This window comes from Tachypleus tridentatus, chromosome 2 (genome assembly GCF_004210375.1).
Source record: "Tachypleus tridentatus isolate NWPU-2018 chromosome 2, ASM421037v1, whole genome shotgun sequence".
Lineage (NCBI taxonomy): Eukaryota > Metazoa > Arthropoda > Merostomata > Xiphosura > Limulidae > Tachypleus > Tachypleus tridentatus.
The window spans coordinates 78,363,462-78,389,037 of record NC_134826.1 but is presented as its reverse complement, the minus strand read 5'-3'; the positions used below and the strand labels follow the sequence as shown (position 1 = coordinate 78,389,037).

Below are 25,576 nucleotides of genomic sequence, written 5' to 3'. Positions count from 1 at the left end.
GTATACATAGAAGCTTAAAGTTTGAGACTAATAAAAAATGGGTATTTAAAATCATGCAAATAAGGATAGTACGTAAGTACACATGCAAGACATTATCTACTCAAGTTACAAATCTATCTTGACTTCATGCTGTTACACACATAAAATATGTAGCTACAAACATTCTTCTTCACTTTTACCTAGAAACACCATCTCCTACTTGGACGATTTTTCCCACTCCTTATCTATAAAATTCATAATCAGGTAGTGTGGACTATAACTCAACATCTGGAATCATCAACCACCAAGACTGCTAATCCAGTGCTCAAAACTACCTTTTTAAACTACAACTTAAAGATATCTATTGTGTGAGACTAGCCGATATGGTTCACAATGATTTAACGTGTAATAAAATTTAATATTCTGTGGAGTTTTTTTTTTAAATGCTTCATACGTAATATAGGGGTTAGTTAGGAATCAAATGTACAATGTATCAAATATTTAATACCTATATGTTACAACCATCTAACATTCATCTGTTATTAGCTGGCAATTCATGTTTCACTCTCTACTAACAAGCTTATTGAACTTTTAACCCTTAAACAGCAGGAATGTTGTAGGAAGCAGCATCAACTGATGATGGCCATCATTTAAGTATTAATGTAAAAAGTGTAAAAAATTGTTAACAATGGTACTTTGATTTTAGCAACAACCAACCAAAATACCATGGTTAACATACTGGCAAGAATAGGTTTAAATGAATCACTATCTTTTATCACATTAGTTACAGTACTGCAAGTTCAAGAACTGTAGAACAATTACTGAAAAAACAGCTAAACATACAAGACCCTTTAACATCTAAAGTTATATGTTCCAAGAAGAATATGAAGCAGAAAAAGTAACGGAGATATTAGTATACCACATACGTAAGGGTATGCACATATCGATTGCAAACTCTTGAAGAACCTTGTTTGGCAGTGTTGCTTGATCTGGAATACCAAGGCCATGAATGAAATAAATAAGTTAAATAAGGAGATATTAGTATACCACATATGTAAGGGTATGCACATATCGATTGCAAACTCTTGAAGAACCTTGTTTGGCAGTGTTGCTTGATCTGGAATACCAAGGCCATGAATGAAATAAATAAGTGAGAATCTTATCTCAAAACTGAACACCTGCATTCCAGAAGATGGTATGGATCACTTGTTAGGACAAGTGATGTGGTCTTTAGTTTCACATGTGGACCTCCAGAGCAAATGACCAGCATGTTAGTTTGACCATTCATTTCATAAAATAACAATGGATATTGTGCCAACCATCAAAACAGTGAGCTTCTATCACTTCACAATACTGAAATTATAGCTAATTTCAGTGTCTAGAAAGTTAGAATACCTTGAATAGAGTTGAAGTAATTGTCAGACAATGCTTCCAACTGCGTGAAACCTGTTAGAAACATGGAATGAAAATTAATACCATACTTTGAATTTAGTTATGAAAAGAGTAAATGTAGGATTGTACATAGTGATTGCATGCTGTTCTAAGCCAGCTGAGCATTTACATCAAAGTGTTATTGGCAAGTATTGTCTAGGAGAGATAAAAACCTTGTTTACCTGAACGCAAGTTAATTCTCCATTTCAAGTCTAGATGAAAAGCATTCAGGCCAGTTGGAGGAAACTGTACAGCAATAACATCAACCAACATGGGTCATACTAATGTCAGAAATCAGTTATGTAGAAAAGTTGGTTGAAAGTTTGGAGACTTTTACTCAAGAATTCAGCAATGAATCTTGTATCACTGTACCAAGTTTGTTGCTTATACTGAATCAGTTCATTGTCCTTAGCCTAAAGTGACTAAAGAGTGATAGTAGAGAAAAAACAAGCAATAATTATGGATTTTGAAAATAAATGTACATCAGCTGCCACTGTTGACATCTGATATATATCTATGCTCATACATAGGTTGACTGTTGGATGCCAGACTTAAACAATGCCATTTTTGAAAGAATATGAGAAAAGGAAAATGATAAAAGATGAAAGTATTTCTTTGTTGACAACAAACACTCAGTTGTTCAAGGGAAATGAGCAAATTCAGTCCACTGGGGAAGGGGCATCTTCATGTAGTTTCAGCATCCAGAATGTTCAAGAATATTCAAGGAAGAAAAAGACCATTGTCAGTTAAAAGCTGCTGATGTCTATTTACAATAACAATGTATCTATAGTTGAAAAATCTCGGTAAACAATTGTTTATGAAAAAATTAATTGATACATAGCCATTCACTCTGTACATCTACAATGCAAACCACTGATATTCTGGACAGATAAGGCTCAGTTATACTTAAAACCTAGTAAACTTGCAGTTCAGTATGTAGTAGTTTCAGCAATTAGTAATTTAAAATATTTAGTAGTACAGATTATATTCTATATTGCAGACAAACCTCACTGGATCCAGAGAATGTTAACATTCCTTAGCTGCAATATCTAACATTTATTTCTTGTGAGAACCTGTCATTAAACCTTTTAACAAATTCATGTTGTTATTTTAAGTATCATAATACTTTTGTTTCTACTTTCTAATATGCAAGTTATGTTTTAGTTTCTATAATTTTAAATATACTATAAATGTTCTTTTTCTACATTGTGTTACTTTATACATGTTATGTTAGTTATACCAGATACAACACTTAAGACCTCAACAATGCCATAAACATGCTTATAAATATGTACAAGAATACTGAATTTTCTGGGAAAAATTCTGGAAATGTGTACATACTACGTAATACTGTTGCAAAATGTTACTGATAAGAAAATAAATATTTCATTATTTCTAAATTTTAAACACTGCAGTGGCATTGTATGTATGATATATTTCAATGTATAAAGTTGGGATTAAAAAATTACTGTGCTTGATGTCTCAAGACCGGATTTTCTCAGGCTTTAGATACTTCTGTCAAATGATAAAATTTGAAATAAATTATAAAAGTCACTTTTATTTGTTTATTTTAAATATATTTCAATAATCTTAACCCACAAATATTTTGTAACCAAGATTCTGATATTTCTTAACCTTTATTTTAGATACTTCACAGTGAAAAAAATTTACATAATTTTCAACAGTTTTGCCTGTAAAGAAAACAACCCACTTGTGAATTTTCTTTAAAATATTTCTGCCAAACTTAAAGAAATAATTCCCCGAGAATATTTTATCCATTGTATTTCCCAAGATCAACTCTTATTTTAACACAGAATTTAAATTTTGGTTAAAATTTTATGGTACCACATCAAGTGATTTGGTCAATCAGTAATGAAAAACAACTTTAAAGAAAGTTTAAATATGTTGGATGCTACAGAAAGAGCAAGAATTTTACTACCAAATAATATTAAAGAAATATGCTGAAGATAAAACCACCAAGAAGTTAATTACAGATATATATACATATATTTAAAAATACATACATATATATATATATATATATATATACACACACACACACACACACACACACACACAATTGTCGATACAACAATTGGATAATGCCCTTCTTCAGGTATCAGTAAATGAACAGCGAATCTGTAAATGAAAAAAGTTTAAATTGAAGACTGAGCAACAATGTAACAAACAAACGTATATAACAATGCTTACAAACACCCAAAACAATATGAAGTTGTGCGTGTTTATACATAACACACATATACCTCTCCCCATATCACATGACCATGTACACATTACAGTTTTTGAAAATTAAAAGTTAGATACATAATTCACCATATAAAACCATTTAAGTGTGGGTAAAACTACATCAAGAAATATTACAAAACTAAAAAGTTAATTTAGCCCACTGTGGTAGGAAGTTCCCAGGTCAAAAATTATTTTGTTTTATTGTAATTTACAGTTATGTTTGTTTGTAGGGGCCTTCCTCAAAACAAGTATTTTGAAATAGTCAAGGGTGTGGTTGTGCAAACTGAAGTGTCAGGTCACTGGTTTATCTGCATTATAATTTATTATATATCTAAGATGTTCTCTTGTATGTTTTGTTAATAATCTACCAGTTTCTCCTATATATATAATTTTGCACAACATGAGCATACAATTGAATATATGAGGCATGTTGATGTGCAGTTATAATGAACCTCAATGTAAAAATTCAATTTTGGACCTTGCACAGATGTTCTTGAGTCAACTTAAGCACATGTGTTACAGCACTTTCTGTTACAGAGATATCTATCTACAATAAAATTCATATCTGTTGAGATGTGTGTTTTAAGGCTACTACGTATTACATAGTGTCCAATATTGGTATCGTGATGGTAGGAAATTATGGAGGGACATTGGAAAAATATGTTTAGTGGTGTTAGATTCCTTTAAAATCTGAAAATTATTTAGAATAATGTCTTTAACTTGTTTGTTATAAGTTTAGTATGTGAGGATAAGGGGTAGCCTGGCAAAGGAGACTTTAGAGTTTGTTTCCATGAGAGATGAAGAAAAGTTGTGGTCTTGATTTATAGAGTTGCAAGCTTTATTTAGAACATTTTTGGGATAGTTATGATCAACAAAAAATGGTTCCAGTTCTTTTGAGCAGGCATTTAAATCATCAGGTTCACTACACAGTTTACATAGTCTAATGAACTATGATTTTGGGGTATTATTTTGTATATGTATGGGGTGGATAGAATTGAAGTGCAAATAGCTATGGATGTCTGTAAGTTTATAATAAACACTGGTTGTTTTTTTATAAGACACAGAAAGAATGTCCAAGAATGGTAGTGATGAATCAGAAATATGCATGTGAGACAAGGAAGGATGGAAGTTACTTATATAATGAATAAATGTGCCTGTGAAGATTTCAACATTATCAATATATATCTCTCACAAAGTAGTATAAGGAATCATCATACTGTGTAAACATCTGTTCTTCAATATATTCAACAAAAAGGTTTAAAAAATTGGTGACCATTTTAGTTTCCGTAGCTATGCTGCTAACCTGTTTACAGAATTTACTACTAAAACAGAACCCACTACATTTTAAAACTAGTTGTGCTAAATAGATCGAAGTAATAGTGGAGGAATGAAGTTCAGTACAATTGTCAAAAATGTGTTTTAAGGCTATTAAACCCTCCTGTTACACTATTATACTGTATAATGATTTAATGTCTATAGTACATAAGAAGAATGAGACTGGTTTGGGATTAAAGGTAAAACTGTTGAAGAGTCTAAGGGCATGATAAGTCGGGAATGAATGGGAATCTAAATAGTTGGAGATAAGTTTAGTTGGAGCACAACAGATAAATACAATGGGTCTACCAGGGTAGTTGGGTTTATCAATTTTAGGCATTAAATAGAAAACAGCAGTTTTAGAGCAAGAAATAGGCAATATTAAATTTATATTAATATTAAATTATTATCAATTAATAGTAGAATAAATATTACATTCAAATTTTTTATAGGTTCTGTCCTTTCAATATTTCTTTGTGAACTATAAAAGTATCTATGTTTGTTTGAAAGTTTCAATTTTTAATAAGAAGAAATTAAATAACTTGATATTAATTAAGCTTCTACATTTTATAGACATGTTGAATGGGTAACAAAGAAAAACACTGATTACAAATTTAACACAGGAAAAAATGTATAATGTTTAGAAAAGGGTTTCTGATCATCAGGTACAAGTGATTTATCTACACAAAGAAAGACATGCACAACATGAAACAGTGGTAACTAGAGACTTATTAAGGTTTAATAAATGATATCTTAATGATCTCTGGTTCTTTGTTTTAATCTAATACACAGTTCCAATGAGCAGGTTAACCTATGAAATCCTGGTGATTCAGATTTTGTAGATAAGCTTGTGATTATTAACAACTTATTTCAAAACAGAAAATATTTTGATGTAGAAGCAAAAACTGAAATTTGAGAAGAGAATTTCAATATTATTTTGACAAAATATAGATTTTTCACACAAATTAGACACTGACATAATGGATGTTTTTGTAATTTTTGTCACTCTGCAACAGAAACCTGTACATTGTATGACTAAAACATTAGATCCCTCATTATTTTATTTGTATAAGTAAAAGTAATGAAATTTGACAACTGCATTAATATAATTAACTTACATTGGTTTTTGAATGCCTCAGTCTTCTTCAAGATGAGAAAAGCTAAGAATGTTTCCAATTTAAAAACAGAAAGGCAACTATTGAAGCTAAATACCTTTAACTTTGAAAACAAAAACAATGAAAGTTACTGGGAAAAAAAAAATAAGTGACAATTTTGTGAGATCACAAGGTGTGGAATAAATCTAAAAAAAATCTGTGGATGGAAGAAACTGCTCCAAAACAGAGATATAAAGTGATTTAAAAAGACTGTGAAGAGAACAGCAATAGGTTTACAATGTTGCAGAACTTAAAAATGTAAATACAGCTTAATGAAAATTGGCCACGTTAGTTACAACTTGTTACAGTGAAGCATAAAATGATACAACTAATCCTAATAATTCTCAACTTGACCTAGTTTCAGAGAAATACTTCTTTTCCCTACGTACTGCAATATCATAATTGAAAATAAAGCACAAAATAATAAAGCAAGCTTCTCACAATAGCCTTTATTTCATAAATATCCATATGAAGGGAGTTGTAAGAAATTAATTTTGGTAACCATTATTCAACCTGTACATTCTTGTCTCTGCTGCTAAAAGAAAGTTGTAAATAAAGTTGTTCAAAGACAATAATTTTGAAAAATTAACCAATAGAAACATGTCATGTGATCACACAAATTTTGACACAAGTTGTTATGGTGTGAACAGCTTTTCTATGCTGGCAAGTATTTTTTTAACATGTAATTATGCTTATCATAAGACATAAGTATTAGATCAAATATTAAACCTAATACTAAATGTCTTGATATACTCTATTCTTTATACATATACATTGAAGAGTTGAAGTTTCATAAAGTTCTGAAAAGACTCTTGTTGCATTCACTATGTAAGCTACTGGCATTGAAACAATGATGGTAGTTATAATTTTCCAACACTAAAAATGTATTTCCAGTAGGTACTTCCCTCCACTCACAAGATTAGCTATTTTCATTCACTGTTGTCCTTTGTATGCAATACTTATTATGAGTGCCACAAGCCTTGCACTACATTCCCAATTGGAATCAAATAATTCCAATGAGTTTCTCATGCAAATCATCATACATCACTACTCTATCAATAGACGTAGAGTACACTAACACAATCTACATGACTTCTTCGGTGCACCTCTACAAAACTATCACAATAAAGTTTGCCAGCCAGTGGAAGCAGCAGAAATGAGTGGAGAAAAAGGGTAGGAAGTAACTACTGAAAATACATTTTCTGTATACGAAAATCATAATTTCTGATACGGTACTTCCCTCCTCTCACAAGATTAGCTAGAATCCCACATTGGTTAGGAGGAAAGAATTTGAGAAATCTTGGAATTTGACATATGGTATCAAAAGGAAGTCTATTATGCAATGAACTCCAGTGACTATGAAACAGATCAGGACCATCCAAAGGGAAATAACATCAACATAATAAGCAAGAATGAGGGGCAGCCAAGGATATAACCAAAATAATTCCATGTATCACTACTGTGACCCACAACATATAAAGAGTAAGCAAGAATTTATGTTGATTAATTCACTCAAAATCCAAACCAGCTCGCAGGATACTGACATCCATGCAACTGTAGAATGAGGGCTCCCGACCTAAGTGGTGAACCGCATTTTTGACATCTCACTCTACTGTATAGTTAATTGCAAATCAGTTACATCAACTACACTGGCAGAATACCAGAATACTTTACTCTGAATTGAATGGCTATAATCATCTTATGTGGTACCATTCAGCAGAGTGCTTTCATGGTTGACCAACCCAGCAGCTAAGAACCGGTAAGTGATTATGGACTCCCATATTCCACTGGAAGAAAAGTGGATCTGAGAAAATGTATTTTCAATAACAATTACCTCTGCAAACAGTATAGCTATACTTTGACATCAATCTTTGTTTAGCCAAGCATTGGTCTCACGTGCTCCAGTCTTTTATACAGTACTTAAATGCCCTTCGCAACATCTAATTTTCAAATTTCTTCACCCTTGCCAATGCTCCCCTTCATCCTGATACTGTATATAAGTACTTCACTTTTTTGAGACTTACATCAGATCTGAGTGGAAAGCAAGGAAGAATGGTATCAGTGGAGATAAGTATCACTGGAAATATGCTTTCAGTTTAAGGAAATGTTAACTTTCAAAACACTTATCACCCACTGACAATACAACTAGATGCTCGCACTGAGAAGGTGGAGGAAATGGTGCAGGCATGATCCATATGGAAAGCATCTGAATAGAACAGTGGTGTACCACAATAAAAGTGGTACATAAGTGGAAGAACCACACCAGATCCAAAATAGGAATGCTATTCGCCTGAAACCTAGTTCCTGTATCAAAGGTGGAATGGTACATGAGTAACCACTGTAAACCAGCCGCAATCAGATAACTGAGGTTCTAAAATTCTATGTATGAATTAAGGTGTCTTGGTCCCAACATCTCACATTGGTGGCTAGGGATGTTGGACAAAAATGTCAGATATATATACATACTTTTGATTGAATCCCAACTTGTAGCCATAATGCAATGCATTTTGCATCAAAAGAATCATGAGAAAATAAGAAACACCTTTTTCCTCAACCTGAAGAAATCAAAAAGGTAACATCTAGGCTTGGAATAACAGAATCATGCATGTCATACTCAACCAAAGGAACAGAACTAACCCAGTCTGGAATTATGAATATTCATCCTAACTCCTCAACCAAGTGAGCAAGGAATATTCCACTTGCCCCTGCAATTATGAAGAGCATGTGGAACCTGTGCTCAACCCAGGACCTAGAATGGGACCACTTTGCATTCAAAATTATGAGGAGATAGTACACCTAATTCCATGAACAATATATAAAACCAACAATGATCAAAGAGAAGTGTCATACACACTCCAAAAAAGATAATTTAGTGTCAAATCTGAACTGGAATTACAAATAGGTTCCCATGGAGGCTGGTGCACTCCAACTGACATCTGAGAAAATGATCCAGGAACAGGAGTAGAAAGGCCTCCAACTTCACCTCTTCTTTAAGAGTGGAGAAACGCATTTGAACACTCTGAAGGAAAAGCCTCTGTCCATCACCCCAGTGACAAGAAACAGGGTGTGGTAATGACTTTCTAACTCCACTAGTAGAATCTGTGGAGGGAGTATGCACATTGGGAAGCACTGAGAAGCACTGCAACAGGAGAACCAAGTTCCCTAAATTTTTAAACCCAAATCAACCCCAGCAGGGACAAAGATAATCCCCTTCAGCTTTAATAATGATAGTCCAGGAGCAGAGCTCCAAGACAATATAGAAATACCATCAGGTAAGTGCCCAGATGGTCTTATAGAACCTGTTAATAAGAATAAGAAAATAAGTTGTTAGTGTAAAATTGGATTGAGATCCAGTGAAGACAAGGTGTAAGGAACCCGGTAAAATATAAAGACAAGATTGTGAAAAAAGTATCCCCTCTTCCTTCTAATCCACTAACAGCCACATGGTAGAAGAAAACTCCCCAAAGGAAGCTGCCCAATCATGTAAAGAATGCAAAAGAAAAGCACCGTGAGAAGTTTACATACTGGTCCTTAAAATGCCCTCCACTGAATAAATGAAATGGGCAGCAAAAGACAAATGTGATAAATTTGATGAGATGTAGCTCAGAAGATACCTCACTGGTGAAGACCTAAGTGTGCAAAGTGCATATTTGAGAATCCACTTCAAAGGAAATGGGAAGATCAAGGGAAACTGAAGCATCCAATTAAATATGCAGTTGAGATCACCACAACAGGAGGTAAAGTGGGTCGCATACCACTTCCAGGCCTAACAGGCCAAAACAAGTTCAAATTACAATTGATTGCAGAGATGAGAAACATGGCAGAAGAATTGCAGAGATGGATGTGTCCCTCTTCCCTAGTTACCAGAGACTTAAAATGAAAGGACTTATCATGATATTGTAGCACTTATGGGAAAAGCAAAAAGAAGATCCTACAAACAGGCAAACAACTCCAACTTATGATGTTAACATGTCATCAGCCAAAACAAAAAATTGACTTTCACCAGGAGATGAAAAATCAAGGCAGTCAAACACAGGAGGGAACACAGTCTATCTATCTTATCATGTAATAAAACAATAATTCTCCTAGCCTGAACCACAAAATTAGGAACGAGGAGAAACTAAGTAGTACTCCCCCACTTCAACCAACAAGGGAAGAGTAGACTCAAAGTGAACAAAAAAAAAAACACAAATCCAAATGATTAATTGAAGAATTTCAGTTGTATCTAAAATGAACTCATGAGATGCCAACGTAGAAAAGATAGGTGTCAGAAAACAGAATCCAAATTCTCCCCAGGATCAACAAAAAAAGGCAACTTCAGAATCCCTAAGAGAAAACAATCCAGGCCAAGTGAATGTCTCCATCTTTTAGTGAATAAAAAGACAGACAGCTCAAACCAAATGTACGCCACCTCTTCAACCATAGATAAACTAGATAACAAGAAGTAAGAGAGATCAGATTAGCCACCTTGCTGACAACAGTAATAATGAATTGAGGATTTATACCCACAAAGATCATGTCTAATTTTTTTTTTGTTATTCTTATTTTGATATCATAACAACACTGAAATCCACAATGCAGCAGAAAAAAACTGCAATGCATATCTGGATGGCATGTAACACTTAAATAAATATAAATAAACCAAATTCTTTTGTAGATTTACCTTTTCTGTGAACTATTCATAAACTCCATAAAACTCGAGAGTAAATTTAGATTTATTTCTAGTTTAATAAAAACAGTTATTAAACAACCAGTACTTTTATTAAATAAATTACTTAATATTTTATTTGATAAAATTAAAAATGTAAGTATTAATAATAAGAAACATGCATTTTGGATAATAAAAATTAATAAACCCATTTTAGAATATCTAAAAACTGAACAAGTAAAGAATATTCAAATATTTGATTTTACCACACTGAACACTACAAATCCATTAAAATATTTAATTTCTGTTATGAATTCACAAATAGACCAGTTCTGTTGTCCATTCACAGTACTGGAAGAAAGAATATTTAGCTCCAAAAACATAAATTATTATATTACTGCATTTATAATGTTTTTCTCAATAACCAGGTATTAAAATAAGACTGTGAGAATAGGTTTATTGAAAATCACATAAACTGAGACATTTTTGCTTTATCTTATAGATATGTAAATGATTTAATTAGTTAAATAATCCTGAGATAAATAATTTTATTAATGCTATTTATCCAGTAGAATCAGGAACTGAAATTACTCCAATTTCTATTGCTGAAGCACATTATTTAATCTGGAGATTAAAACAATTGATATTATCAATCTAAATATTTTTATTTTCCAATATATGGTTTACCTTCTGTTAATAGTAATGTACCATACTCTTCTGTTATAATCATTATAACTTAATTATTCATATTTCATAACATTTGTAACAAACTACAATATTTTGTTATTAATGTTGAAATATAGAGAAACTACACGTACAGTTAATAAAATATTCTAATGATAAATATGAAGTAGAAGTGATGGAGATTTTACTGAATGCTTCTGGTAAATATTTTTATTTTGTTGAGAATAAGTGATTATATTATTTAAATAAGGTGTTTATGTACATCACCAGAATAGAGGGTGCCAAGAGCATTTAAGTGGGATATAAAAGACTGGAACATACAAGACCAATGCTCAGGTTGGCAAAGCCAAGGTCAAAGAATAGTTTTATTGTCAGAGGATGATAAATATATTTTGGAATATCTTATTTTTTATGTGAATTCTCAGCCTTAGAAATTCAAAAACATTTCTATTTAAACGTTTTAAAAGAAAGAATTTAAAATGCTTATCTGTACAATAATTGATTCTTGCATCTTCCAAACATTCTTTTTTGTAAAGCTTTCCAACATAGTTTTTAATTTATAAAGCTAAGTTCTGTCTGTTTTAATTTTAAGAACACCACATGCAATTGTACCTTTTTATAATCACTGATATACAATTAAAACCTTTTACTGATTATTCAAAAACCATAAGAAAGCCATCTTTAACTATTTCTTAAAAGGCTTGATTGATTGATTTAGTGTTTTATGGCACAAAGCAGCGAAGCTATCTGAGCCAAACGTCCGGTTAAAAGGTAAAAAATAAAGTAAACGTAGTAAAATACATAAAAGAAATGAAGGTAAAACAAAACATCATTGAAAAACAGAAAAAGTATAAAACCAATGTTGACACCCAGTTTACAATGTTAAAAGAGAAACCAGAGTAAAAAAGTTGTAAAGTACTTACTTTAGCAAAATGGTAATGATCATAACCCGCCAGGAAGACTAACAGTTAAGTTCAAGAACCACCGTCAGTCACCTGAAGTTGGTCTTTCCAGTCCTGGTTCTGGGTTATGTGTCATAGCAGCCATTATCAAAATGTAAATTAATAAAAGTTTTAATGAGTATGAGTAGCCAAATGTCCAGTAAAAAGGTAAAAGTAAAGTAAATGGAGTAAAATTTGTAAAAGTAAATGAAGATAAAAACAAAACAGCAATTAAAACAGAAAATGGCATAAAACCAATGTTGACATCCAGGCCACAAAGTTGTAAAGGACTTCCTGTAGCAGAATGGTAATGATCATAACCCACCAGGAAGACTAACAGGTAAGTATAAGAACCACCGTCAGTCACCTGAAGTTGGTCTTTCCAGTCCTGGTTCCGAGTTATGTGTCATTATGGTCAGTACTAAAAGGTAAAGTAATAAAAGTGTTAAATGACATACAGCAAAAGTGTACTAACAACTCGCCAGAACGACTAACGAGTAGTTCAAACGGATAGTTCAAACAGCAGTGTCAATCACCTGAAGTTGGCCTTTCCAGTCCTGGTGTCGAGTTATTTAATGTTCTGACCATTTTCCAATGTCAAATTGAACTACAGAGAATGAAACTATAAAAAAGGAACCACAATTAAAAAGGTGTAATGAATAAATATGCAACACTTAAATGAGATTAAAAAGATTAATGGCCATTAAAAAACTAAAAACATTATCAAGGTGGACAGTGTCACCATCACCAATAATACTGTCCAATGTTACAGATAAACCCTGGGAAAACACATGTTAAAAATAGTGCCATCGTTGAGAATCGTAACGATGGCAAGAAAGTAAAATGTGGCTTATAGTGATTTGAGCGTTACACAAACTACACACTGGTGCATCAGTTCCAGATAAAAGAAAACGATGAGTTAAAAATCTGTGACCAATGCGTAGTCTAGTCAGAACAACTTCCTCCTTCCGAACCTTACAGAAGCTAGATGGCCAAAGCCCAATATAGGGTTTTATTTGAAAAAGCTTGTTGTTGCATTGCTCACTCCAAGTGGACTGCCAGCTGGCATGGTGCCGAGCCTTGAATACAAGACCATAGTCCATGTACGGAATAGGCACAGTGGTGATAGTGCCAGAGCAGATAGATTTAGCTGCCGTGTCTGCAAGTTCGTTCCCACGAATACCAACATGGCCTAGTATCCAGAAAAACTGGATAGAAGTGACAGTTAATGAGAAATGGGCCAGTCGGTTTTGAACATCAGCAAGAACAGGGTGTGAGCCAACGTGTAGCGATTCCAGGGCCAGTATAGAACTAAGCGAGTTAGTATAAATAGTGCAGTTGGAGTACTGCTCAGCTTCAATATGATCCAGGGCAAAAGATATGGCATACAGTTCAGCAGTGAACACAGAAGTTATAGAGGGGATTCTGCGTGCAACCACCGAACCACAGCAAACCATAGCAGAGCCCACTGAATTACCTGATTTGGAACCATCTGTATAAATGGGAACAGAATGATTGTTTGAAAGATGTTCATTAAATAAATGATGGTACTTCCAATCTGGAGTATCTGCCTTTTTCAGATAACTGAAAGGTCACATTTGGGGGCTGTAATAAGCCATGGTTGGATGGGCTGACCTGTGGAAACTGCAATGTCATCCAAGGACAGACCCAATTCATCCAATTGTGCCTGGATGCGAAGGCCAAACGAAGCAATGGCAGATCGTCTGTTCTGAAAAAGTACGGCCCACTGAGGAAGGAAAACACATCCCCAGGTGGGATGCTTTGGTAAGGAAAGAAGTTTCAAAGAATATGGTAAAGATAGTTGCAAATGGCAAAGGTGCAGAGAAGGTTCATGAGATTCAACGTACAAACTTTGAACTGGAGAGGTGCGGAAAGCACCAGTGCAGAGTCAAAGTCCTTGGTGATGAATGGGGTCCAGCATCTTTAACGCCAAGGGTCTGGCAGAGCCATAGACCATTGATCCATAGTCAAGTTTTGATCGAATAAGAGCATGATATACCTTTAACATAGAACATCGATCTGCTCCCCAACTGGTAGTAGAGAGGACATAGAGGATGTTTGGTGCTCTTGTGCATTAGACCTGTAGCTACTTTAAGTGTGGTATAAAGGTCAGCTTACTGTCAAATATAAGCCCCAAGACCTTGGTCTCAGGGACCACTGGCAGCAAAACTTCATCAATATGAAGTTTAGGATGAGGGTGGATACCCCATTGGCAGCAAAAGTGCATGCAAATGGATTTAGAGAGAGAGAAATTAAAGCTGTTCGCTGTAGTCCACTTCAGTACATGATTGAGGGCAGTTTGAAGTTGCCGCTCAATATATATCATGTTCGACGGCTGACACGAGATGTGAAAGTCGTCGACATACAGCCCATTCGCAACAGTGAGAGTGAGTTGTTCAGTGATGGTATTTATCTTTATACTGAAAAGTGTGACACTCAAAACACAGCCCTGAGGGACTCCAAGTTCCTGTACAAAGAACGGGAAAGTGTCGAGCCCACACAAACTTGGAATCTCCTGTCCATTAAAAAAATTTTTAATAAACATGGGTAAATGGCCACGTAACATACATATATATATGTATGTATGTATGGAGGTCTTGCAAAATGCCATACCTCCATGTTGTGTCATAACCCTTCTCAACGTCAAAGAATATTGATACAAGATGTTGGCATTTGAGAAAGGCTTTTCTGATTGATGTTTAAAGTCGAATTAGGTGGTCCGTGGTGGAGTGCTGTCATCGGAACCCACACTGAGTGGGCGAGAGGAGGTTGTTTGATTCGAGGAACTAAACAAGACGTGCCCTAACCATCCTCTCTAAGGTCTTACAGAGACAGCTCGTCAAAGCAATTGGATGGTAGTTTGAAGAAATCTTGGGATCTTTCCCAGGCTTGGAGAAAGGTAAGATAATAGCCTAGCACCAGGCATGAGGAAATACATTCTCCTGCCAGATACAGTTAAAAAAACAATTAGAAGAATATCAAGAGAAGCAGGAGAGAGATAGCGCAGCATGTCATAGTGTACATCATCAGGTCCAACAGATGTACTGCCAGACCGATGAAAAGCCATTTTCAGTTCCACCAGTGTAAAGGGACAATCAGTTCGAAAGGAAAGATGTGAACGCTCTGCCCGAGTCTTGATGGCCAAGAAGGTGGAGGAACAAGCAGAAGTGCTAGATACCCGGCAAAAGTGTTTACCTAGAACTATCCTTTGGCCATCAGAGAGTAAAATCAAGAGGTGTGCAGAATTACAGTGCCCACTGACCTTTCGAATCCTGTCCCATATGACCTTGGTACTGGTGGTAGAAGATATGCTAGTTGTGAACTTAATTCAAGATTCCTTCTGGCTTTGACATTTTACCCACCTAGTATGTGCATGGGCCTGTTGGAAAGCAATGTGGTTTGAAAGTGTGGGATATCTAAGGAAAGTATCCCAGGCTTGTTTCTGAGCCTTCTGTACCAAGTGGCAAGCAAGATTCCACCATGGACGAGGATATCATAGAAAATGTGTTGAGGTTTTAGGAATACACTGAGCAGCTGTTTTTATGATACAGTCAGTTACTGCTACCACACAGTCGTCTCTTGATTCACGATGGCAGGATCAAGTTCTGCAACAGCAGTGAAAGTGGACCAGTCTGCCTGATCCAGCTTCCACTGGGGCATGCGGGTAGGGTGGCATCGACCACGGCCAGTCTCTCTCAAAAGTATAGGAAAATGATCACTGCCCAGTGGATTATTGTCAACCCTCCATGAAAAATGGGAAAATAATGAAGGTGAACAAACCAAGAGATCAATAACATTAAAGGAATGACTGGGTGCATGAAAATAAGTGAAAGAACCAGTATTAAAAAGAGAAAGATTGTGATCAGAGAGCATCCGCTCTACAGATCGACCCCTCCTATCAACAACAGCACTTCCCCAGAGGGGATGATGTCCATTAAAGTCCCCCAGGATTAGAAAGGGAGACGGCAACTGTTCAACAAGAGCATCAAGGTCTGGTTGATCATATGTCTCTCTCCAGAGAACAGGCAGAGAGAACAAACAGTGATGGTATGACCCAAGGAAACACGAATGGCAACAGCCTCCAAGGGTGTGTTGAGCGACAAAGATAGGGTGGGTACATGCTGATCAACCAATAATGCCACCCCTCCATGTACTCGTCCATCACACAGCCTGTCATTTCTATACAGAGAAAACTGCCGAATGGTGACTGTATCAGTAGGTTTTAGAAATGTTTCTTGTAAGGAAAGACATACAGGATGGTAGGAAGCAATCAGTGTTTTGATATCATCCAGATTAGAACATAAACCTCGACAGTTCCATTGTGTCAAGGTGGCCATTTTTAATGACGGGTGAACAAAGTGGTTGGAAAATCCTTCTGTTTATGACCACATCTTTTTTCCTTACTGTCCTTATTTGGAGGAGGTCTATCAACCTCCATGGATCCTACCCTGGGTCAATTGGGCAGGTCTTTTTTGTTGGAATGGGATTTCAGTGACTGAGGATGCAAACGAATGATTGTTTTGCATCTTGGGGTGGGAGAAAAAGATGTATCAGAAGAAATGCCTGTATTTGAAACCAAAGGATGTGGATCTTGAGGTTTGTTGAAATGTATGGGAGGAATGGAGATGGGTGTAGAAGTCGATACATCAACCTTTTTCATCATGGAGGTCAAAAGGCTTTTCATTTGTTTTGAAAATGATTATCTTGGAGGCACAGAGAGATCTGTCTACACTCCTACTGTAGTTGTGGAACAAAGTGCAGCAGCATATGTCCGAGATGGAATGGCAGACAGCAATTTCTGAGCCTCAGGATAACTAATGTCATGAGTTGTTTTCAAATGCTGCACCTCTTTTTCCTCCAACCATTTTGGACAAGAACAAAAGTAGGAAGGGTGAGAACCATTGCAGTTGATACAATGTGGGTCCCTGTCACTCTCATAGGCATCGTGGCCCTTGCCACCACAACGAGCACATGTCAGGAAACCACGACATGACGTCTTTGTGTGGCCGAACATCTGACATTGGAAACATCAGAGAGGATTTGGAATGTACGGCCATACCCTGCAATTTAAATAACCTGCCTTGATGGTGGCAGGTGCACATGGTGATGTAAATGTCAAAACGAGGATATTTGTCGGCAGTGTAACTCCATCTTTGCAAGTGGAGATGTGCCTCACTGCAGAAACTCCTTGAGTGGAGAGACCAGCGAGAATCTTCGACTCAGGGACGTTCTACAAATCCCTCTAAACAATAACTCCTCATGATGAATTTAAGGTAGCATGAGGGGTAACCTCAATAGGTACATCCCCAATTGCCTTTGAATTCAAGAGTAGTTCACTGTGTTGGGATGTGGATGTTTCAACCAATATGTCTCCAGATCGAAGCTTCTTTACTGACTTTGGAGAGCCAGCAAGACCTTCTTGTCTCTTCTGAATAAACAAGAGGGACATTTGCCCTAAAAATTTGTCTGAAAGTGAGTGCAATATAAGAAAATGAGGTACATGTGTTACAGATGTTGAAGATTGCTGCTCAGAGTCTTCAAGACGTGGTTGTTTACCTATTGACTGTTCTTTCACTATTTTATTTAAATTTTTTGTAGGAGGATCCATATGAAAAAAGGAAAATTTCAGTACCTCCTTACCCCACCCACCATGGAGCCCTATGAGGGGACGCACTACAATGTCATGCAAGGACATTACAGCAACGCCAGGATTTCGTGAGCACTATACACAAACACCAGCATCAGACAAAATGTCCACAACACCCGTTGGAAATTTCCAACACTGGTACTTGGTTGATTCTAGCCCAAGTGGACCAGCCAACTGACCCAAGAGGGGCCACCCACAGGCCGCCCATCTACAGGTATTCAAGGCCAAAGTGGTGTGTTGGGTTGATCCCCTCAACCACCAGGATCCTCTCCTCCCCTTCACGGGTCACCATGCACAGTAAACACATGGGTGGATATTTAGATCCCAGAGGAGGTAAACTGAAAGAACGTAACTTTCCCTGGGAGGTCCCCTTACGACATACAGGAATCCACACAGAGGGGAAACCTATTTAAACTTTCCTCTTTTTCCTCTGATATGTGAGAGTGCCATAATATGCTCAGAACTAATATAGGAAATTCACAAATACTAACATTTCCATTCAATGCATTACAAACCAACTGAAAATCAAAATGTATGAATTTATATTTTTCTGCATAAAATTAAATAAAAAAAACTTATTTATATAAATTTCAACTCTAAAACCATAAACATTTGGAAGGCAGAAATATATATATTTTAAAACCAACAGTACATTTTTTCCCTTGAGCCAAAGTTCACCCAGCCAAGCATTGTAGAGTTAATATTTCTTCAAGATAAAGCAACTTTTTATTAGTAGTTTTCTAGACGTTTTTTTTTATTGTTACAACCTTCAAAATAAATAACTTATCTTTAGAAAATATTAAAACTCTAAAATTTTAATGAAATATTTTTACTAAAGATTTGTTTGTGAAAACTGTTTTGTTACGAGTCTCAGTGCAAAATGACTTAAACTAATGATAAAAAACAACTAATCTTTGTTTCAAAAAACTCAAATAATATTTGCTTAATCTCTAAAACCTCCTAAACACATTTCAAACATTTGTTTACAGTAATACTTATTTTATGTTATTTTCTATACTCTATGTTGGGTTTGTAACTTAACCAACCTCATAACCTTTCTTTGTAAAAATATTAGGAAATAAATATAAAATTGTTTTTTCCATACTAGAATGACAACATACAATAACATAAATACAAATGTTTAGTCTAAGTAGCTTAATTCTCATAGTAGTGTATATGAACTTTGTTTTTTAATCATATTGACCTTCCAGTCATGCCTATCTAACATTACATTGCTTACATTGGTGTGGTGCATGTGCACTCAGGTCATGTATCCAATAATATAAAACTGCCCTTTAGTCTTCCCTGTTTAAGCTGCATTTTAGTGGACTAGTATTTTGTAATATACAGTCACATTTCAATTATTATACATTACATATATATAATTACTATTTAGAAATAAATGATTAAACATATTACTTAAAATACAGAACAATAAATCTAGGAGACGAGCAAACAATTATATCTTCTTGTTATATATAAATATATACACACACACACACTTTAATAACCAAAAAATAATAAATAAATATACTGATACCATAGAATTCCATTATAATATTTTAGGTATAGTAAGTAAGGTTTTTTTATGTTTTACAAAATATGAAACTTCGAGCAGACTAAAGATACAACCTTCCTCCTTAAAAACTTGGATCAAAAAAACATGGATGCCTTTTAAAAGATTAAATTGGTTTAGAAAACCATTTTGGGGACATTCTAAGCTGTTGAATGGTTATTCACAAGTCATACAATGTTGTAAGAGTATATAAGGAATTGTTTCAAAAACAGAAAGAGTTGAACAAGGCCACCATGCTTGATTCAGTACATAAGCAAGGTTTTTATTTTATATTCTAGCTTGTAAATATTAATAACTTGAGTTCCTAATTTGTAAGATAGATTCAGTATTTTGACATCATGAACACCTAATTTTAAACAGTGCTGCATTCAACATACTACATGACTCATTGAAATATACATTTAAACATGTTCTTTTAATACTTACCTTTAAATAAAGAAATTAACTCATAATTAATATTAAGGTTTGAATTATAATCTACAATTTGATTCCACACTTAACATAAATTTATAAAATAGTAAGTAGTTCAATAACATTTTGAATTCAAGCCAACAAACATGTCGATATGGCCTTTGAAACCTGACCCATTGCAAAAAGGTTAACTGAAGACTAGTCTGTGTTCACCACATTTTAGACTTGTATTTTCTGATCCTATTATCTTTAGAATTGAACATATAACAATGAGAGGCCTTTATCCTATTGATCCTTCTAAATAATTCTGTAAACTTTAATAACACCACCTCTTATCCTTCTGATTGCAAGATAAAATGTTACCATATATTAACTTATTCCAATAAAATAGCTTTACCATGATCAAACCCATCACAGTAGCCCTTTTATGAACCCTTTCCTTCCACAGTACAAGTTACTACCTTTTCTGATTATATAAGGATAACAAAACTGTATGCAATATTCTCCACGAGACCTAACAAGTGATTTGAATAAAGAGGCAGTTACATCTTTCGACTTGTAATAAATGTCAATAAACATATCCATATTACCTTAATTAATATCTACAAAGCACTGTCTCAATAGCTCAAGAAATACTAACAAGTTGGTTCAAACATACATAAATTAATGTATGATCCAAATTATGACTGTTCAAAAGCATTAACCTTGCACTCACTAATATTAAACACTTACTAATCATTTGTTTAATTCATGAATATATCAGTCATAGCTGTAATATTTCATCTTCCTCAATTTAGCTAGAAATACCAATAATTTTAATGTAACCAATATATTATTTTACTAAATATGCCCCTATCAGTGTCATTAAATACAGATAAAAAACAAAAAAGCAAAGATAATCCCTTAGAAACACCATTAATAACAAAAAATGTATTGTATGAAAATACTATGTTTTTAGCTCTCTCTCAACCAGCCACATGGTCTATTTGCTCAACCAACACTTGTGATTTTCTTAGCTAAGCTTCTGTGATCTTAACATGTCTCAAGCTATTCCACAACTACAAAAAATGAAGATTTTCTTAACCAGTAAAGAAATGAAGACTTTGAAGTCATCAGCAAGCATAAGAAAGCTGTAAGAAAAATATGTTGGCAAAAACAAATTTGCTGTAAATGTAAAAGTCCAGTCAAAACTTCAAAGGCTAATTTATTTCACCAAAAAATATAGCTATTTTTAATATATGAAAAATTTAGTAATTTAAGAGAAAAATAGCTTACTGTTCAGCTTCCTGTATTAAATTTGTGACTTGCTGAAACACTGTATGGGTTTCCAAAGTCAAATTCATTACCAACTATTTAATTGAATGGACTGCCAATAATTTTGATCAAACACGAGATTCCATAACATTGTGCAATCTTCCATTAATTTTGTATCTAGAAAGTTTAATATTTAAACTGTAATGTATCTACTAACTTTAACAAATAAATGTTTTGTAATACTAAAATTTTATTTGTACAACTGAAAGTAAAAGTGGACAAGAGGAGTAGCAAATTGAAAATTTGTTTATGATTACAAGTTAGCCAACAGCATGTCTGTTAGTACTAATTTACCATCACAAATTATTGCAAAAAAAATAAAAGTATGTAATTATGTTAAAATATCTTAGAAACAATACACAGCAATACTGAAAAACGTCCTTTCAAAGTGCAAGAGAAATAATTTTTCTAAAACTTGAAATAAATTGTAATGCAAGAGTACTTTTTTTTTATGTGAAAGTCTTCATACATAGACAATTTTTAGCATCTGAAGTAAAAACACAATCCTGAGGAAGATATCTTTCATTGCATCTTTTATTCAATAATGAATTTGTATACAAAATTTGTTATACACATGATATAGCACTGAAGAAAATTTAATGATTAAATATAAATCAAAATGGTTACTCTGAAACTAAAAACATAAACTGTTATTTATACCTGTTTAGTTACAACTTAAAATCTGCAAAAGTCAGTCATTACAATGAAACCTTTTTTTTAAAAAAAAAGCATCATGTATTCCCTTATTTTGTAAGTTCATTCATTATTAAATATGATTATTTCCTGTACATTAATTACTGTATATTGATATTCTATAATTACTTATAACTGCTAACTGTGAAAGAAGTCTTTACTCAAATCGAGGTTACAATCTCTAGAATTGTTTTCTCTTTTGAAGAAAATAAAAAGAAACCTTAAAAGTGATCTACCTGAAGTACTTAAAATTATTAATGTTATAGAATTTGATAACATCAGTACATACATAATCATCTTGCATACTTATAACTAACAAAAGTGAAAATAGTAGTGCAAGGGTACGAATACAAAGTTTGCCAGCATAAGTCATATTCAGCTAAGTTTTAATTTTTTGACAAGGTGGCTAGCCTTTACTTTGGAACAGGTCACCTTTAAATGAGGTGAAGGGCTGTAAAATAAGAGTTTAAAGAAACGCTTAATACACAAAGAAATGATAAGGAGTGACTTTAAGGAATTTTGTTTATTTTTAACTTTACTGTACTGTTGAGAAGCCACTTGTACTCCTTACAAATAAAATAAAAAAATTCAACATACCTAATACATCGGATGTTTTGTATTTTGCAATAAAACAAGCATCATCTCCAAACTGTCCTTTTCGTAAAAGTGAGGCAGAAAAACCAGGCCAATATTTTGGAAATCCACAAGAAGCAGTTAATAATCGTATATCTCGTTCTCTTTTCGTACTACTGCATGAGACACGGCCGACTTCAGACGAAGTTGTGTAATTATATACACCGTTTAACAATGCTCGTGTCAGAAATCTTCCATAAGTTACTACCGATTGCATACTCCTGGTCGTGGCATACATTTGGACTCAATGAGCTTCCATACTACTAAAACATTACATTTCAGAAACTTCAAACAAATTACAAATATAAATATTCTCTCCTATACACGTGAAATATCTACTCTACGATACCCTTTCCTCTCACTCCATGACCAAGGGCATCTGGCGAATGTTTATATTATATAAATTAATAATACAAAAAGACAGTAAGAAAGATTAAATATCAAGAAAAATAGAAAAACTGTGACAAAAGTTTTGTTATAAATTCAATTCAAAAACTTAGCCAATCTTTAAGTACCAAAACTAGAAAGAATCATACACTCGCAAATTTTAATATAGTTTTACTATATGTTATTGTGCTCTTTCAGGATGTACAATTTCATAGCTAGTTAATATTTATTAAAATATTACTAAAATTATTCTTGTCCAGCGTGTAAGCGGTGCACACACAACAATTGAGATGGTATCAAATGGCTTACAAAGTGTACCCACCACAACTGTGTTTGTTGTATCTTCGCCAACCTGAAAAGCTATGGTTTATTTTGGTTTTGAATTTCGCGCAAAGATACACGAGGGCTATCTGCGCTAGCCGTCCCTAATTTAGCAGTGTAAGACTAGGGGAAAGGCAGCTGGTCATCACCACCCATCGCCAACTCTTGGGCTACTCTTTTACCAACGAATAGTGAGATTGACCGTTACATTATAACTCTCCCATGGAGAAAAGGGCGAGCATGTTTGGTGTAATGGGTATTCGAACCCGCGACCCTCAGATTACAAGTCGAGCGTCTTAATCACCTGGCCATGCCGGGCCGACTTTAGTGTTTCTGTTTATGGAATAGCTACTGTGATATAAGTCCTACTTTGCATTACTGTCTCCTCAGTTAATATTTAAATTTTTAAAAATTAATACCCTTTCTTTCTCTTCAGTTTGGAGGTAAAGTCGCTCAAGTAAACAATTAAACTTATATATATATTATAGTATTATACATTCTCCGACACACACGAGATGCGAATTCGACAGTTAGTCGTGTTTTATGATAAGAAAGAGAGATCGAGGTGTTTTGAAATATAAGGTTTTTTCTTCCTTTTTTTCTGTGGCCAGGAACTGTCAAGCTCTTGCTCTGGGATTGCAATGGGTGAAGGTCAGGTGTTATTCTTGCTTTTGTCAGTAAACTTGACTTTTGTAATGTTATGATGTTTAATTTAAAGCCAGCTTACAACCTGTTACTGTTAAGCAGATGTTGCAAAGATTTTAGACATTATGTAAAGTTTACGATTCAGTGAGACTTTACTCACAAGATTTAAACTTAGAATTATTTTTCGTTATTGTAATTGAACATTGGCGTTATTTTTATTCTACATTTAACTTTATTTTATAATATATCTAAAATGGAGACTCGCACTGAACTAGTAAGAAAAACATAAAAGATTCTTTACCTGTCGTACCCCGCTGGGACAGCGGTAAGTCTTCGGATTTACAAGGCTAAGATTAGGGGTTCGATTACCCTCGGTGAACACGGCAGATAGCCTGATGAGGCTTTGATATAAGAAAACACACACATACATACATGCACGCACACACACTCTTTGCCAGTCTCTGACAAGCTCAACACACCCAAAACAAACAATTGGCTTTGTTTTGTCTTATGTTTGTACATTAGATTGTTGTTTGTCAATAAACATTGCTATTTTACAAGGAGAAATCTATCCCTTGTAACACAATATTCTCCAAACCTCTAGTTCATGAGCTTCAATTTAATCCTTCGTGGAAATCAATGCACCAGAAAATATATCACTATTAAGGTTTTGTTGCCATACCAAATTTTTAACTACGAATAAGCGTGACAACAACCAGTCAGCAACACGCTTCCATCCACCATCTATACTCAAGGATTAATTCTTGTTCTTATAACGTATCCTCAACAGACGAAATTCAAATATATACCACAAGATCAGCCCGAATCTTCTTTTTAAAGACACTTAAGCTATCGATATCAGTAAATCACTGAGTTTGCCTTTTCTCCGCAGTTGTTTAGAAAAATGTTAATACCATGGAAACGAGTTTGTGGTAATAGATTAAAATAGCACTTAATGTGGTTCAAAAGAGCATAGCATAAATGTAAATTATTTTCTAAGCATGAAAATGAAAATATTAACAATTAGTTATGACTCTGCAGTGAAAAAGATTGTACGTAATAGCACGCTGGTGACTCAGCAGTACGTCTGTGGGCTTATAATGCTATAAATTTGGTTTCTCTACACATGATTGGAATATTACAAATAGCTCATTATATAGTTTTGGTCGTGGCAATAAAACAAACTCTCTGTGAGAAAGTCTTTGAAATTATACATACGTAAATTAAATAGACACTTTTTCTTTTATTTAAAAATAAAATGGGGAAATAGTCACTATTTGTGGCGGCAAAATATTATAGATTATACATTACAATTAAAAGTAGTTCCATTTTTACGCTACAACAATAGTGCCTCAGTAGTATTGTTAAAATTCTAAAAATGTGGTTTTTATCATGAAAAGTTGAAGCATTCTTGTCTATTGTATCTCATATGGAAAATTTTGAAATATTCGAAAGGGTATAAATCCAAGACATCTGTTTCAGAATACTACACTGTGAAAGCAGTTTTCATTGCATTGTTACTTTATATTT

At 34.2% G+C, this 25,576-nt stretch overlaps 1 protein-coding gene across 2 annotated transcripts in view; it reads right to left on the bottom strand.

Moving 5' to 3' along the window:
- LOC143244301 (protein phosphatase PTC7 homolog) overlaps positions 1-23,074 on the bottom strand; it is a 73,671-nt gene extending 50,597 nt beyond the window's left edge. Inside the window, exon 1 of one of the 2 annotated variants that reach the window (XM_076488707.1) lies at positions 22,658-23,074. In XM_076488707.1, coding sequence (XP_076344822.1) covers positions 22,658-22,931 — 274 coding nt within the window. In that variant the 5' untranslated portion in view covers positions 22,932-23,074. The remainder of the gene's footprint in view (positions 1-22,657) is intronic. The other variant, XM_076488708.1, reaches the window with a different exon arrangement.
- Between the last annotated feature and the right edge of the window lie 2,502 nt (positions 23,075-25,576).